Source organism: Cotesia glomerata, unplaced genomic scaffold, assembly GCF_020080835.1.
Source record: "Cotesia glomerata isolate CgM1 unplaced genomic scaffold, MPM_Cglom_v2.3 scaffold_18, whole genome shotgun sequence".
In the NCBI taxonomy this organism is placed as follows: Eukaryota; Metazoa; Arthropoda; class Insecta; order Hymenoptera; family Braconidae; genus Cotesia; species Cotesia glomerata.
Window position 1 is genome coordinate 291767 of NW_025402219.1, and position 17946 is coordinate 309712.

The window sequence follows — 17946 nt, forward strand, 5'->3', positions numbered from 1 at the left end:
TACCATTTTTTTAATACTTAAAATTAATAATTATTAATTAATAATAGTATTTAATTATTCATTTTCCAACTTTTATTAATTTAAATTTTTATTTTTATTAAAATTTTTTATTTATTATTTATTAAACTTTTTTGTCAACAGACAGATTTTTCATTTCATTTAAATCCTATTTCTTTAGTTACTTTTACTGTAGTTGTAGCTGATGTTGTTTTAGTTACTGCTGTATTATTTATTTTTTGCTGCATAAAAATTCGCACCTCTAGATGTTCATTTTTTCATATAATAATTATTTATTTGTTTTTTAATTATTTTAATTTTATTTTATTTTTTAATTCTCTTAATATGTCAATACCACTTCAAGTTGAAAATTATTCATACATGTAAGTCGTATTCACTTTGATGTCATCATTGTGACGAATTCTGAAAAAATAAAAAAAAAAAAAAAAAATAAAAATAAGTAAATAATCAATTATATTTTTAAGTATTCAATTATATACAACATATTATGTAATAATTACCTTCATAATTAACTTGACCATCACCGTCGATATCTGCTTCTCTTATCATTTCGTCGACTTCTTCATCAGTTAATTTTTCACCAAGATTTGTCATAACGTGTCTCAATTCAGCAGCTGAGATGAAACCATTACCATCTTTGTCAAATACCCTAAATGCCTCTCTGATTTCTTCTTCACTATCTGTATCTTTCATTTTACGCGCCATCATGGTTAAGAATTCCGGAAAATCAATTGTTCCGTTACCTATATAAATCAACACAAAAATAAATTTAATTATATAAGTCACTAAAAGTATGAAGATAAGTTCAAAAATTAATTACTTAAATTTAACAAAGAATTTAATTACATAGAAACATGTGTCACAAAATTCTTGTTACTACTTTAATACTGACAAAAGTTTATCATAAATGTTATCATTATTGACAAAAATTATGAATAAGTTTGTAGTTATTTATTTAATAAACTTCAATAGTGAAATAGTTGATTGTTATCAATATTCTATTGTAAAATTAAATGTTTACCCAGCAAACATACTTGTTTTAACAAAACGTTATTGTGTGAATTTTAACAAATTCCAAGTAGGCTTGAATTATTTGTATTAAAGTTTGTTATACTTTAATCATAACCATGACTCCACCGTAAGTAAATTTGTATAAATTATTACTTTGTGATAGTTCGAATGTCAAAATATAAAATAATAATAGTAAATGTGTCATATACTGTTATTTTCAAGTAATTCTTTCGGGGCCAAGTATTAATTCTAGATGACTTTGAATTTTATTACTGAATGATAAAGTTGAATTGATTTAGTTATATTTAATTTTAACCACTTGAAATCAGTAATTTTTAATGCTTGCATTATTTAACTTTAATTTTTGAGTCGATATTTTTTTTATCATTAATAAAAAGAAATCAATAAATCACACAGCAATTAAATATTGATAAAAAATGAAAATCTTTCCTAGCGGATTCATGTACAAAGAAACAATGAAAAATATAATTACCATCAGCATCAACTTCATTAATCATATCCTGTAATTCAGCTTCCGTTGGATTTTGTCCCAACGAACGCATAACAGTTCCCAACTCTTTTGTAGTGATGGTACCATCACCATCTTTGTCAAATAGCGAGAAAGCTTCTTTGAATTCAGCAATTTGTTCTTCTGTTAATTGATCAGCCTTAAACATAAAAAGAATCCCAATTATTAAAAAATAAATAACAAACTAAATGATAAATCAACCTTCCCAGGAATTAAATAGATAAAAAAAAAAAAACTACATATTCGTTAAAATATTTTACCCGGATATCCAGGGTCTTGCTAACCACCTGACCTCGACCTCAATCTTTTTACCCTCATCCCTTTAAAAAAAAAAAAACAATTCTTGCTCCTGTTCTCATATAGAAACAACCGACATAAAATATATCACGCATATATTTTATGGGAACAAAGTATTTTTCGACTTGGGGTTGGGGTAAATTATAAAAAAGGAAATAAGAGAGATTGGGCGAAGGGATGTAAGGTGTAGGACGGGTGAAACGAACCGTAGAGGAGAAAGTATGGAGAGGGGAGGTAACGGTGATGAAAGAGGATAGGGGAGAAGTTGAAGAAAATCAATAGCTTGGTATATAGCACAATGGCTGATTGGCGAATGCCGCAACGCGCTAGTCTCCCTTCCACCCTCTCTAAAACCCTCGTTTGTTCTTTTTTTTTTATCTCTTTCTCTTTCTCTCCTTCATATAACAACCCCAACCCTCGGTTATGTTATACTAAAGTTTACAAAACATACGAATTCTCGTGGATAGTCTAACAAGACATTAATCGATTGACATACTTCTCACACGTTATCTAGACCATTATTATTATTAATATTATTATAATTGCTATGATAATTGATACTAAAAAACTTGCTCTGTTATTTTATTGACAAACTCGGAGAATTTATAGAGTAAATATTTTGATTTTTACTGTAATTTTTCAGGTAGAAAAATTATTTCAAATTCAAATTTTTTTAATAAAATATGAATTATATAAAACCTTGAGAAAAAATAAAATAATTATTAGTTAAATAGAAAATAATAATTGACATAAATTTTTCAATATCAAGTAAATTACTATACATACAAAATGAATATCTTAATTTTCCTAGATAAAATCTAGTGATTTACTAATGATAAAAAATCGCCATAAAAAATAATCTAGTAAAAATAATTCTTTGGTTAGCTCGGTGTATCATTTTCTAAAATAAAATTTCATTTCAAAATTAGAATTAGTATACTTGTAAAATAATATTAAAAAATTTCGAGTATCTCAGATTAGACTAAAAAATGTTAAATGAAACGATGATATCCACGTGCTCGTTAAAAAGTTAAAACGCGTCAGTTTTAAAATGGAATCCGGTTGTAAAAAAAATGTCTAAAAAAAAGTATTGTTAATTGCGTCTAAAAAAAAAAAAATCCTAATAATAACTCCATAACTCATATCGAATAATAATCAATACTTACCATGTTGGCTTTAGAATTACTTAATGTAAATCAAATGGAAGTGCGGAAAATCCACGAGTGAGTTAATTAATTAATGTAATTATTAATTCAGTGATATAATAAATAATTCACAATAAATCACTGGGAGTAAGTAATCCAACAAAACAAGATAAAATATAAACGTTAACAGAGAATTCGTAAAATAGTTGTTGAAATCCCGGTGTAGATTGGCAACACACTTCTGTACGCAATAAAATATAGCTTAATATACGTATGTGGTATTTAAAATAATAAAAAGTACGTTATTTATTATTCAAAACAATAATTAATATATTTTGATAATAATTAACAGTACGAGATTTAATAAAATATTGTAATTTAAAATAATAATTAATAAAATACGGTATTTATACAGTAAAACAACTCGACGTTTATAATCGCACTCGAACTCTTACTAAACTTAAGCAGAGAACAAGAACAGCAATGGAGGAGTCTACCGATTCGTGTATGTTAACAGTACGAGGACTAGTTGTATTACTACGCGTTTAAAGCTTTAGCTGCTGATGTAGGAGCAGTAGAAACCGACCGGCAGAGCGGCACTCGGTTATTCTCGGCTATACGTTTTCGGCTACACTACAGACAGACGTGTATCTTAAACCCGATCATTGGCGGGGAAATTTTGTCACTAGTGGGGGAAATGACGGTTGATTTTGAACGACGCGCGCATTTAACTACGCGGACATAAAATAGTACGATACGTTAATCTACATTTACATTATATTTTCCAAATTTTTATATTAATCATTAAATATTATTTATTATTATATTCTTCTTCTGGATTTTTTTTCTTTAGTAAGCTTATTGATTACTTCTTGTTGATAACAACGTGACAATATGGTTAACGGTTTTTTTTTGTACTTTTAAATTTTTACTGGGGTGCGGTTATTGTTTACAGGACAGGTCCGGGCGTATACTCAGGACACTTGTGATTGGCCCGCGCGCACCTGCAATGCGTCAGCCGCCGGCCGACGTTGACGCCGCCGCCGCGTTGACTCTGCCGGTGGCTACCGGGTCAAAGCCAGAGAGCTGAACGAGCCGTAGCATTTTTACTTATAAACGCTATCTTTATATATATTTTTTTTTTATAATATTATTTTCCTTTTTTAATTCTATGTACTCATACGGCTATCCATCCACATGCATACATCATGTATGTCTTGATTCATGATAACGAACATGTGTATAATGATATGGTGTGTAAGAAATCTTTTTCTTATCATCATTTTCACCAATTAGGTATTGAATTTTTTTTATCTATTTCTTAAAATAAATTTTTACAACAAACTAACTTATCCATAAAAAAATATAATCTAATTATTTAATACACATAAATTCATCTTTATTCAATATATATAAATTGTAATTGATATTATCTTTTTTCTAGGATACATTCAATTGATAACTAAACTAATCTCGCATAAAAGAAAAGAAGAAATAATATGTTTTTTATGAATATAATTTTTTTTTATAAATATTGATCTTCAAAACCCTTGAGGTAAAGTTAATTTTTAATTAAAACAACATATACATAAGCAAATGAAAAAATGTTATCATGATTTTTTTTTATTTTTCAAAAGGTAAACTCATGACAAAACGAATGAGCGTGCGCGAACGTACGCGCAATGCGACACGCTATTGAAGTGAGATCGAGATAGAGTTGTAATCTTGTTAAAGAAAAAGCGAGAGAGAAAGTAAAAATAAAATGAAAAAGAGAACGATAGAGAAAAGAGAGAGTATGTAATAAAGAGTGCAAAGACGAATTTGAAAAACTAGAGAGAAAGTAAGATAATGAGAGAAAAGAGAGAAAAAGAGCATGTCGTGTAAGTGTCTGTGTGTCATATGGGCGAGGAGAAAATTTAATCTTGTTAAACGTTCAATTGAGTTAACAGACAGGCCTATATTATTATGCGTCTTTTCTGTCTCTCTTGCTCTTTTCATTTGCAATTGTTTTTCCTGCTAATTTGACGTTTCGTTAGAAAACCCTCTAACTTAATTTGTCATTTTTCGAAAACAGAAAAAAATCATTGTTATTTTGCTAAGCATTCAATGATACATTATTAAGAACTGAGTAATTTAATGTGTTAATTTCAATTAAAACTTTTTTTTTTTGTTTATTTAATAATAAAAAATTATTTAGAGGTAAAATTTAAGAAGAATGTTTAGAAAAATTATGAATTTTTTACTTAAAAAAAAAAACTTGTAATGTAACGATCAAACATATCAAAGTTGACGTCAAGATTTGATGATAAATAAATTGGGAAATGAAAAAAAATGTAAATATATATATAGTATATTACATATAACCACATAACGAGCGAGATAGTAAATGATAAGGGAAAATTTATTTTTATGTTAGCGCATATATATTTTTCCGTGATACTTTAATAGGCAATATATCATTTTTTATACTATATATTTGTGCATGTAAGACGTATTTATTGATTATACAAATATAAATTTGTTTTCTTTGTTAAATTTGAACGCACGTTTTAATTTTCTATGCATAAATATATAAGTACCAAGTTTATACTTCATTCACGATATGTTGGAGAGATTATGAAACATGAAAATCAATAAAATATTAATTAAAAAAAAAATTATTTAGTCGAAAAAATGATTGCTGCTCCATTTTTATAATAGTGACATTGATTAATTCTCATAATTATTAATAATTGAGTTTTCCATGCTGTCTATGACGATTCGGCGTGGCAGGTATTACCCCACTTCTAAGCCCCTAACATCTGAAGAGATCATATGTGGGTGTGTAATTAACTAAATAAATTTAATGTTATCGACTGAGCTATTTTCAAAATATACTAAGAAATAATTTTGCTTTTATTTAAATGACGATAGCACAAGATTTTCGAATCTTTAATTTATTAATTAAAAGCTGTTCAATTATTGCAGGATATTAATTATTACTACCTGCATTGACGGATTATGAATAATAAATCTTTGGCCTAATGATTTTTTGATATTTATAATCACACTACATAGTTTATGTACTTTTTAAATGAATTTTAAAAGTAATAGTGCTATCACAGGATCAATAAAAAATAATTTAATGGATAAATGTGAAGGAACAAATTTATAGAACCAAAAAACTTCTCCAAAAACTTGAAATAAAAAATTGATTATCACTGAAAAATATATAAAACCATAAAAAGCCACAAATTCTTATCAAGACTTTTCTGCTGATACCAAATTAAACTATAAAAATTCCTTTAAAAATAATAATATAAGGTAAAAGCCCCAATATATGATCATGTACCAGTATATGATCACTCCATGTATTTGTATACCTATATTCACAAATATAGGTATACAAATACATGGAGTGATCATATACTGGTACATGATCATATATTGGGGCTTTTACCTTACTCGTCACAAAATTTTCCTTACTCTCTCAATTATTTTAATTATAAATGACTATCGCTGAAAAAATATCAAAGCCAATTTACGATAAAGATATACCCTTTATAACAAAATAAAATGAATAAATAAACAAATGATGTTTATAGCAAACTTCGAATCTGTTTAAAACTACTTCGACAACCGATCATAATAAATTTATTATTGCTGAAAAAACATTGAAAAGGCACCAATTTAGATCATGACCTTCCAAATGATATTAAATAATTTAAAAATCTTATTTTATCATATAAATACGCTGGAGACAAAATTTTTATTATATAGATTATTTTATATGTTTTTCTTTTCTCATATCACAGTCCATCTCGTTCAATACGAGCCCCTTGAAATAACACGTCAAATTTTATTCATACGCCTTCATTACAATTAATAAAATAAACCAAAAAAATGTAACTATTTTAGAGCAACATAAAGAGTAAATGACGCGTGTAAAATTGCAAATTGATATTAATACAAACGTACTCAGAGGATATTTACGTTTGCATTTTTTTAACATTTGTATAATGAAGTGTATGATAGGAATAAAAATATACTTAAAAAATAAAAACAGAGTAATTAAAATCCAAGTAATAATTAATTATTGTTTAAATAACTAATGATCTATCCACTAGCTTCCCTTAACTTCATTTTATTAACTTTTCAATAACTTTAAATAAAACAATTCTTTAAACAATTTTTTATCAATTCTTTCAGACACTATTTTAATATAAGTTAATAATAATAATTTATATAAAACAGTCACTACAGATACATATTTATTCACAATATAACAACAATTTTCATCCCTTACGCCGGCATAAGAGTAAATTACAATTAATTCATTTAAAAAAAATATATTAATAAACTACTTGAAATTAAAAAATAATCTTATAATTATAATCAATAAATTACTTTTTCATTCAAATGTAATTCCGATTGATGATATTGGTAGAATAGGATTCGAATTTTCAACTTCTAACGCCGTAGCCATACAGTCATTAGCTGTTTCCATTTCACCTAATGATTCCAAAACTTTTCCTAAATTGTACCAAGTTTGGTGAGAATTCGGATCTATTTTAGCGGCATCACGTAATGTTTTTTCAGCCAATCTTTGACATCCTAAATAATGATAAATTAATCCCTGTAAATAAAATAATTGTTATTGAAAAAAGAATTTAAAAACTTAAATTGTTTAATTTATTCATAAGTTAGAGCAACTAAAATTTTTTATAATATTTAAAAATTGCAACTTTATAATTTTTTGACCATTGATTTTAGTAGTAATGGTTAACTGATGAAATTAATTATATAATTATCTTTTTATTTGCTTATATTCTTACCAAATGTTGGAGACTTTTTATGTGGTAAGGATTAATTGCTACAGCATTTTGATAACACTGTTTAGCCTCATTGTACTCAGATTTGTATTCATGTAATAATCCTTTCTATAAATTCAAACAGAAAAAATAATTTGTTTATTTTTAAAAATAGTGTAGTTGTATAACACGTAAGACAAGGCTGAGAATGAAGATTATTTATTGTGTCATTTTAAATGGACTATCAAGTATCAAACATAATTAAACCTAATTATATTTTTAATTACTTACGTCACTCAGGACTTTATAAAGTAATTTCATCCGTTAAATTTAAATATTTTTTTATTCAAAAATATAAAAATTGAAAAAACTACGTTTATTATTTTCGATGACTTTAAATTATTTAATGCATTATTAAAAACTTAATTTAAAAAAATATTGTTTGTATAGAATAAATTGATACGTAAAATGAAAATAGAAAATGAAATGTTAGTACCTTTAAAAATCAATCAGTATTTTGTTGTGAATGCGCTAACTTATTATTTTCTTGAGTGTAAATTAATGCACTCTGAGAGGTCGATAAATACACGAAATAGACAGATAACTTAACCAAAAATTAATAAAACTTCAAGTACCAAAAATGCGTTTTTTGTGGCAATAAAATATTTCAATCTACTTACTTCCCAATAATCTAAAAGCTCTTGATTATAAAAAGAGGTTATTAAGCAAGAATTTTGGGAAGTGGATTAAATCTATTGAGCGATAAATTAAGATATTGTATTATATTGCAAATTGTTGTATAATTAGTTTTAGGAAAACTTCATATTTTGTACATTGCATTAGCTAATTATTATTTAACTTGATTTATATCCTATTAAATATTATTATATTTTTCTGGTGTTTACGCACAGGTGTCATGCTCTTCTATTGAATGTATACCAGAAGTAAAATGAATAAATAAATAAAAATAAAATCTTTATTTATAAAATTTAAAGAAAAGTTATTAGTATGAAATTGAACTAAAATATCGATTTTGATCAATTATTTTAAACTTTTTTTTACTGTCTTATTCTATTGAATAAAAAAAATTTTTTTTTGTAACTTTTTTATAAGAAATAAATAAATAAATTGTACCGTATACATAATGTGATGACTCATAGGAAAAATATTGGTAGCCTCTTGTAATGATAATGCTGCAGCATCTGGTTTATCAAGCATCAAAAAAACTTCAGTCAACAGTAACCAAATCTGCAACTGCAGTAGCCAAGCTCGTTGTGGTCCAGGTTTGGGTGTAAATGAGCTAAGTGATGAAGCAACTTCCGATAAAGCTTGCTCAATTTTAGATGCCGCTAAGGATTGTGCATGTACTGAACTTGAATCTTTGTCTGATAATTCTGTCGTATACAATTGAAAAATGCTACGCGTTTCACTACGTTTTTCACTTTGTTGTTCATTACAATCTACATTAACTTGATTTTCATACAAATCACGCCAAATTTTCAACATTTCTTTGATAGTGATAATTGACTCTTCAGCACCTACGCTATGTAACTGTAAATGGGCTTTTATATACAAGAAATTTGAATTATCTGGATATTCAACTAAAATTGAATTAACTAAATTTAATGCATCATTGTATTGTTTGTAAGCTGATAATAACAATGCTAGTAAATGTAATGATGGAATGTGTTCAGCTCGTAAATTCAAGGCTATTTTAACATGAATCATAGCTTCATTTAATTGTCGATTAATTGCATATTCATACGCCAAATAATATTCAGCTAGATGATCATTTGGATCGTATTGCTGAGCTCTAAAAATAAAAAATATAATTATTAATTAATAAATTATACACAGGAAAAAAAATTTACTTGAATCAAGTAAATAATTTTGAAGAACTTTATTTTCTTGATTTGAGTAGAAAAATTTTTAAACTAAAAAATTTTTCTTGTTTCAAGACAATTAAAGGTAATTATTTACAAGTGGGGTCTACCATTTTCATTTTCATTTTTTCGAACGAAATTTTTTTTTGAAAATTTTGATATATTTTTTTTTGAAAAATACATAAAAAAATGAACAATTAAAAAAAAAAAAAAGTTGATTACCACAGTTTTAATAAATTTTACAAGTGTTCAAAAAAATTTATAAATTTTTTAGAAAATTGTAATATTCAACTTTTTTATTTTTTAAATTGTTAGTTTTTTATTTTCATGTACTTTTAAAAAAAAAATATATCAAAAAAAAGATAAAATAGAAATTTTATCCAAAAACATGTGAGCCAAAATTTTTTCCAACTTATGAAGGCAAAAAGCTATCGAAATATTAATTTTTTGATATTTTCGATATCACCACCATAAATCCGCCGTAAAAACAAGCAGAATAATAAAAATTATAAAATGTTAATTTTTCACCTAGATATGGCTAAAAATAGGTTTGACCCCACTTGTAAATAATTACCCAATTAAATTCTCCAACATTATTTTCTTGGTTCAAGAATTTTTCTCTTGATTTAAGTTAATATATGAGCATTGGAAAATTATATTGAAAAAAATTGAGCATCACATTGAATCAAACAAATCATTAGATGTAAATAAAATGATTATATATTCTAATTGCTCATAAAATAAAATAATATTAAGTTGAGCTAAAATACAAACTTATGGAATGCTTCAAGCGCTTGGGTACTATGTGTAGCTTTGTCTGCTTTTACCATACAACTCCTTGCCAAGATACTGTTTCCAATTCCGACATATAAATGACAGCGAGATATTAAACCCGATGGATTATTATTTTCTCTTGAGACAGCTTTTTTAGCCCACTCAATTCCTGTAGATATTTTTTCCAAATGCTCATAGCACATTCTTGCTGCCAGTAAACAAGGCATCACTTTATTGGGCGCTAAACGTGCAACTATCTCAAGTACTGAATATGCATGGGCGTACTGTCCCAATTGTATTAAACAAAGTGCATACTGCGTCCAAACATGGATTTCTTCATGAGAAAATTTCATAGCACGTTTAAATGACTCGTACAATAATTCAACTTGATTCCATTTAACTGTAACGATTGTCAATAAATCATAGACGTTAGTCGCTACTTCATGCGCACGAGATTTAGCTTCTTTAAATTCTGGGGATTGACTGAGAACTGCGTCACGTACAGCCATTGCTTCTCCAATTAATAAAAGTAAAATAATTTCTTCGTTTATAGTGCGTGGAACAAACATATTAATACCCTGATATTTTTTTGGCTTCCAAGGTGATTTTTGGGTATCTACCATTACATTTATTGTCGCGTAATTGTTTAATTTACGCGTTAATGTATTAGACGCAACCATTGTCGTAGTTTCAGCAACTTCAGGTGCTTTATAATCCGAATTTGTAATACGTCGTAAAAGCAATTCTGCTAACTGACGAATTAAAGTCAATCGTAAACTTTGGGTTGTTGTAGTTTCAATAGCAGATAAAATTTCACGCCAGCGGTTTATTGAACGTTCTATATTACCAGATTGAAGGTGCATCAAAGGAGCACGTAGTAAAGCCGTTTCGAGAATAGGGCCCATTGTTTTTGACGTGATTGGTGGTTGAGGAGAGTAACCACCATTTTGAGTTATCTGAGATTTTTCAAGCTCTTGAAAATAGACTAGAGATAAATCACCAGAAGTTTCAAAACATTTAATCATACGTTCCTGATACTCTGATAATTTGTACTTTGATTTTACGGTTGGTAATTGTTTTTCAAAACATAGGCCTTGAATGGCGTAGGATTCGGCTATTATACGAAGACTACGAGGTGGCAGAGGTTTTTCAGTTAGAGTATGAAGTTCTGCAAAGTCGTAATGGTGAAGAGCCTCAGAGTAGAGTCCCATTGCATAGTGAAGTTTACCCAGAAGAAGGTGTGCATCGAGGACAACAACTGCCTAAAATATTAGAATTATTTTAATTAATTTTTTTGATCATTTGAATGTTCATTTATACAATTTTTAAATTATATCTATTATGAAATTGAATTTAAAGTATGGTTTAAAAATTGTTCATCTGACACACCTACATTTATTGTGTAAGAGTATCACACGGAAATCTCCAAGGAAACTAGGCGTGCATTTAACTTTAAATATTAATTTTTCTAAACAAATTTTAGATAAGGTAAGGTGTGTTATAAAAAAGAATTGCTGCATGTCATTCAATCAACAGGTAACATTAAATATCATGATACTGAAATTAACAGACATCTTTAAATTTTTGGAATTTTTATAACCAATCAATTATTTTAAAAAATTGACTTTTAATTTTTTTAAATTTTTATATGTGAATTTTTTTTCGCTAAATATTTTTTATTTTAATTTAATTGTTTTAAATAAAAAAATTTTAATATATGATCACCTGTTTATCTTTTTCGTTAGCCGCTAAAACTAAATCCTTTTTGGCATCAATCAATCCTGTTTTAGCTTTTGTAATATTAGCTTCAATCGGTGGCGTTTCCTCCAAAAAATTTTCTAGTTTTCCTTCTCCGCTCAAAAAATTTGCTAAACATTCTGTAACATAGAAAAATTAAAATAAGTACACTTATCATAATAACTAACCATTAAATATTACTACAGAAACAAATATTTTTTTAATGAAGTTATTATGATTAAGTTCTGAAATTACTTAAAATATTATTTAGTTTGAATTACTACTGTTAAAGTCTGATAAAAGAACACAATTGATATGGAAAAATTTGTTATCATTAGGAAAATTTATATAATAGAAACATATGTAATTACAGTACTGTTTTCATAAACTAAAACTTTATCATACATTTTTCAGTATAATGAAAAGTAGTTTATTTTAATCTAAAATAGTAATTTCATTTAATTAATGGTTATTTAAAAAAATACATACCATTAGATGGATAAAGTTCTTTTAAGCTATTTGCTAACTCTATAACCTTTTTCCAATTTCCTTCACCTCGATATTTATCAATTTCATTTTCAATTCTTAAAGTTTGGCCCTTTTTACTCGTCATTGTTGAAGTAAATTACCTCAATATTCTAAAATAAATAACGTGCTAGTGAAATTTCAAAAATAATAAAATATAGTTTACTTAACTATTAGTTAAATTATTCATTAGCTCAACTAAGCGCGGCCATTGCAACAACTTGACACTGCTTGACAGAAAATAGCAATGAAAAAATATAATATAACCTGGTGATGCTGAACAGAGTTAAAAAATCTTTTACTTCTCTAATACAGAAAAAGATAGAAACATGTCTTGAGTATTTAGGCTTATGCGCATGCGGTGATTCTTAGCGCACGCGCTTGATTTTGACAAAGCGCGAAATTTAAATTTTTGTGTTGAAAATATCAAGTTGATTTCAGATATTGATTAAATGATTAAAAACACCTGGTCTTAAAACACAACCTCTTTTTTTTGACGTATCTATTAAAACAGTGTTTTATTTTTGTACGTAAAAAATTTAAAATTTTTACTCCAAGAAGTTTATCAATTGTTTTATTGAGTTTTTTTTTCTTTATTAAAAAATGGAAGATTATACAATCACTGGAAGAATTGGTGAGGGTGCTCATGGCTTAGTTTTACGGGGCGTACATTGTAAAAGTGGTAAACATGTAGCGTTGAAACGTATTATGATGAAAAAAATAGAGGATGAAATACCTGTATCTATAATACGAGAAATAAAAAGCCTGCAAGAATTGAATCATCCATATGTAATAAATCATCATCATTTTTTTTAGTTAATTAGCAAACAAACTTGCTTATAATATTTATTTTTATTATTTTTTCAGATAATAAAACTTTTAGATGCATTTCCATCAGGGTATGATTTCATAATGGTATTTGATTATATGCCGTCTGGATTGTGGGAACTATTAAGAGCCAATGACAGACCATTGACGGTGCCACAAATTAAAATTTACTTTAAGATGCTTTTAGAGGGTGTACATTATATGCACAAAAATAATTTTATGCATCGGGTATGTAATGAAAAAAAAAAAAATGTATTGTACACTAAGAGAAAAAATGTATTTTGAAAAAAATGAGCAATGTTATAATAAGATATTAATTTGTTGAAAATTTTGAAGAATTATATTTCTTATCTGAAGAAATAAAAATTTTTGTCACAGTAACTTTCTTGTTGAAAAAAAAGTTTTCTAGATTCGGGAAAATAAAAATTTTGGATAAAAATTCTCAAGTTGTCGGTCTAAAATTGTTGTTTTCCCTAATCTATAAACCTTTTTTTTTTAATAAAAAGTTATTGTGAGAAAAATTTTTATTTCTTCAGCTAAGAAATTAAATTGTTGGAAATTTTTAACAAATTAATTTCTTGTCACATTAATGCTCATTTTTTTCAAAATAAATTTTTTCTTTCAGTGTAGTTTTATGATGATACTAACATTAGCAGACATTTGACAGTTCTTAAAATTTTTATAACAAATCCATAATTATGAAAAAAATATTTTTTTAAATTCGCACTTATAATTCTTAAAAACTTCTACATGTTGAATTTTTTTTCCCTGTTTAAAAATATTCATTGAAAAAAATAACTATCATGATAATTGATTTTTTTTACAATAATTTCAATAATTGAATTCAATTTCTCTGTATGTATCTATAAATATATAATTTGCATAAAGCGAATTTTTTTAATTTTTTTCAATGAATATTTTCAAACAGGGTTGTTATAATTTAATTGTTATAAAAATCTAAAAAATTATTAGATGTCTGTTAAATTCAGTATCATGTTTTATGGTATGCATAAATCCAAATTTTGTTTGACATAGAAACTTTTTATAACAGGATCTGAAGCCCGCTAATTTATTAATAGACAATGAAGGGATATTAAAGATAGCTGACTTTGGACTGGCAAGATTAATGTATGATGATAGTACCCATCCATATTCCCATCAAGTGGCAACGAGATGGTATCGAGCGCCAGAATTATTGTACGGATCGAAAATTTATACGTCTGCTATTGATATGTGGTCAATTGGTTGTATATTCGGGGAGATGATTAATAGTTCTCCATTATTTCCGGTAAGATGATACGTAATACTGTATTTAGAAACCTTTTTTTTATTCCTTAACAAAAATGAACTTTTTGACACAATGTGTAGGGTGAAACAGATATCGAGCAACTGGCAATCGTTATAAAGCAACTGGGCTCACCAACACCAGAATCGTGGCCTGAATTAAAAACTTTACCTGATTATAATAAAATAACTTTTCCATATCAGAAAAGTGTACCATGGGAACAAATTGTCCCTGAAGCATCACCCGATGCTTTGGATATTGTGCGTTCCTTATTGATTTATAATTCATCTAAACGACTGACTGCTGAAGAGGTAACATGTTATTATTTATTATCAAAGTATATATAACATATGTAAGTCTATTTATAATTTAACGAAAGTGTATTCTTTTGTATTAGGTATTAAAACATGATTACTTTTACGTACCACCTTTCCCGTGTGATATCAAACAGTTACCAAAACCACCAAGTGATCATAGGAATCAGTTCAAAACTAAAGAAATTAATTGTAACATTAAACCAACTGAATTGTTTGCTGATTTATTAAAGATAATGTGATGACAACTTATTTATTTGGACAATATTGATTTATTTTCATCATTTTGTACACTAATAAAAAAATTAACTTGACTCAAGAGCCAAAATCTTGAACCAAGAATACCATTTTGAAGAAAATGATTTTCTTGAATCAAGAGAATAAATTCTTTAGACAAGAAAAATTTACTCAAATCAAGAATAATTTCTTGTCTCAAGAATAAGAAAGCCTCAGATCACATGTTTGTCGACCTCGGCTTCGCCTCGGTCAACAATTATATGTGATCTGAGACATTTCTTACTTCCCTGCCCTAGGTGAGAAATGTACTATTGACTCAAGAAAATCATTTTCTTCAAAATGGTATTTTTGGTTCAAGATTTCGGCTCTTGAGTCAAGTTAATTTTTTTATCAGTGTACCTATACTTTCATCAAATGTGAATTCTTTACTTTCATACAGCGAATATATCTTTTAATTAACAATTTGGAGTAGATTTTTGAAACAAAAAAAAAAGATAATTGTACAGTTCAATCTTATAATTTCCAGATGCTTTTATTTGATAATCTGTAAAATTAGTTTCCGAAAAATAACTATTTTACTATTTGGAAAAAAAAACTTTTGAGGTCTATAATTAGATAAAATCATTTTTTTTCAATCTAATCAGTAATTATATCGCGTGCCAAAAGCTAAAAGGGCGCATAATTTTTTTTATCGCCAATCGACCGGTAACACATATTCTACGCATAAAAATTATGTCTTAATTATATATATATATATATATATATATGCTCCCTTTTACTTTTAGGAATTTGATAATTTTATGATCTAATGTTAAAAGGGCCGAGAAAAAAGTTTTTTCTGAGTTTTTTCTGAGCATTTTACTGAAATGATTATCTAAAGCCTGAAAATTAAACAAAAAATGGTACAGTCAAAGGGGCGTATTTTAACTATATGCTCTTTAAAAATTAAAATTAGAAATACTTTAGAAAAATTACAATATACATAAAAAATCTAAAAATAAACATTTTAAAAAATTATTCTGATTTATGGTGTACCCATAATTCAGGATGATAATTAAATAAAAAATCTTTAAATTTCGAGTTTTTTTTATGAGTCTTTTTTAATGAAAAATTGATATTCTAATTTTTTTAAATTTAATTTTGAGTAAAAAAATTAGAAAAACGGTAGACCCTGAAGGCCATCCGTGCAACTTCCCGCTAATTCCATATCTGGGTGCAAAAAACTGCACTAATGATGTTTTTGAGCTCTTTAAGCTCAAAAATACAATTCATGTGTTATTTTGAGCTCTTCGAGCTCAAAAGTCTGATAGAATATAAGTATAAGAATATAGTATAAGTATATAGAATAAGTATCATAGAACAATGTTTTTTAAATTTTTAAACCGCACTAACTTTTGAATGAATCAACCGATTTTCACGCGGTTGGCAGTATTTGACGCAATTTTTTTAGTTTCGTGAAGAATCTACAATTTTGAATTGATAAAACTAGGAAATTTGGAGTAATTCCAAAAAAACACCTTTTTTGGTTTTCTTTCGTTCATGATATTTCTTGAACGAATTGACCAATTTTGACCGGCTTGACGGCGATCGACGTAATTTTTTCATGCTAATAGCTGATTAGTTTTTTAAATCGATCAGTGCAACCGTTTAAAAGTTATTCCAAAAAATGTCGGAGTTAGGTTAAAAAAACACTTGTTTCCAAATATTTTATCGAAAATATCTCTCGAACTAATCTACCGATTTCCACGTTTTTGGCGGCGATCGACGCGGTTTTTTAAGCTCTAAAATTATTTTATATCATGAAAAACGATCCGAGAAGAAATGACGAGGTTATGTCAAAAAAACACTTTTTTCGGTTTTCTTTCGTTCACGATATCTCTCGAAGAAGAATATATGGCGAGGCTTTCGCCTACCTCCGAAGAGGCCGTTTCCTGGGCTCAAAAGAGCTATACACGCACGTATATCTATCCTACCCTCACATAGGAAATACACAGCCAAGTTTGCTGGCAAGGAAAAACCCTGCCCTCAAGCATTTACACTATCATAGGACAGATGTGAATTGAGTTGAATTTAATGTCAATCTGTCCTCGTACTCAGTTAACTGTATCAACCTATTCAACGACTGCGTTAGCCTGATCGGTAATATAATGACAACCTGAAACGGAATGTTTTGTTTCCCTTGGTCGCCCCTTATTACTCTTAAGGGCGCCACTGGATTTTTGGACTCAGTATCCAGAAACTGGACCAGAACATGGAGTATTATGTCAGGGTCGTGAGAGATTGTTGAAAGGAAACTAAAATTTAGACACAGTAATTCGTTTAACAAAATTCTTTATTTTCCACTCCCTTTTTTAGTTGAAATAATGGCCAAGATAACAACATATAAAATTTCATGGATAACAATCACACTCACACTCACTCTCAAACGGTATATTTCACGCTGTCCAGCTAGACCCTCACGTGGTTGCAGTACCCGATGCCTACTGGACTCTCACGGTACTCTATCTACTTCGCGTCGTCCCCTGGACCTCTAACGCTACTCTAACTTAGTTCGCGCGGTCTCACGGACTCTC

At 27.7% G+C, this 17946-nt stretch overlaps 3 protein-coding genes and 1 long non-coding RNA gene across 5 annotated transcripts; 2 read left to right on the forward strand and 2 right to left on the reverse strand.

Annotated features, from left to right (window-relative positions):
- Positions 1–270: 270 nt before the first annotated feature.
- Positions 271–3555, reverse strand: LOC123273993 (calmodulin). Its single transcript, XM_044741495.1, has 5 exons — positions 3414–3555; positions 3022–3241; positions 1523–1697; positions 519–761; positions 271–420 (listed from the first exon to the last, which is right to left on the reverse strand). Exons 2-5 carry the CDS (start codon positions 3022–3024, stop codon positions 392–394), a joined length of 450 nt encoding a protein of 149 aa, XP_044597430.1. The 5' UTR covers positions 3025–3241; positions 3414–3555; the 3' UTR covers positions 271–391.
- Positions 3556–3802: 247 nt separating this feature from the next.
- On the forward strand, positions 3803–4732 carry LOC123273994. The gene is made up of 3 exons (XR_006511424.1): positions 3803–4296; positions 4445–4555; positions 4638–4732. It is a non-coding gene; the product is annotated as an uncharacterized LOC123273994 (long non-coding RNA).
- Positions 4733–7107: 2375 nt separating this feature from the next.
- On the reverse strand, positions 7108–12988 carry LOC123273995 (tetratricopeptide repeat protein 7B). Of its 2 annotated transcripts, XM_044741497.1 has the most exons (7): positions 12881–12988; positions 12674–12822; positions 12173–12324; positions 10448–11709; positions 8925–9603; positions 7815–7919; positions 7108–7615 (listed from the first exon to the last, which is right to left on the reverse strand). In XM_044741497.1, the coding sequence occupies exons 2-7, from the start codon at positions 12795–12797 to the stop codon at positions 7391–7393; spliced, it is 2547 nt and encodes an 848-aa protein (XP_044597432.1). In that variant the 5' UTR covers positions 12798–12822; positions 12881–12988; the 3' UTR covers positions 7108–7390. The 2 variants fall into 2 exon arrangements, with proteins under 2 accessions (XP_044597432.1, XP_044597431.1); XM_044741496.1 differs by having other exon boundaries at positions 12674–12974.
- A 173-nt stretch (positions 12989–13161) lies between these two features.
- On the forward strand, positions 13162–15388 carry LOC123273996 (cyclin-dependent kinase 20-like). The gene is made up of 5 exons (XM_044741498.1): positions 13162–13498; positions 13577–13765; positions 14589–14825; positions 14906–15133; positions 15220–15388. Exons 1-5 carry the CDS (start codon positions 13313–13315, stop codon positions 15376–15378), a joined length of 999 nt encoding a protein of 332 aa, XP_044597433.1. The 5' UTR covers positions 13162–13312; the 3' UTR covers positions 15379–15388.
- The last annotated feature ends 2558 nt before the right edge of the window (positions 15389–17946 follow it).

Coding starts and splice junctions, on each gene's coding strand:
- LOC123273993 (XM_044741495.1), bottom strand. Junction 762..1,522: donor TAATGAAGTTGATGCTGATG/GTAATTATATTT, acceptor TGATTTATATAG/GTAACGGAACAATTGATTTT. Junction 421..518: donor TGGTCAAGTTAATTATGAAG/GTAATTATTACA, acceptor TTATTTTTTCAG/AATTCGTCACAATGATGACA.
- LOC123273995 (XM_044741497.1), bottom strand. CDS start 12,797: ATGACGAGTAAAAAGGGCCAAACTTTAAGAATTGAAAATGAAATTGAT. Junction 11,710..12,172: donor CTAACGAAAAAGATAAACAG/GTGATCATATAT, acceptor CTAATATTTTAG/GCAGTTGTTGTCCTCGATGC. Junction 7,616..7,814: donor TAAAAAGTCTCCAACATTTG/GTAAGAATATAA, acceptor TTTTATTTACAG/GGATTAATTTATCATTATTT.
- LOC123273996 (XM_044741498.1), top strand. CDS start 13,313: ATGGAAGATTATACAATCACTGGAAGAATTGGTGAGGGTGCTCATGGC. Junction 13,766..14,588: donor AAAATAATTTTATGCATCGG/GTATGTAATGAA, acceptor TTTTTATAACAG/GATCTGAAGCCCGCTAATTT. Junction 14,826..14,905: donor ATAGTTCTCCATTATTTCCG/GTAAGATGATAC, acceptor CACAATGTGTAG/GGTGAAACAGATATCGAGCA.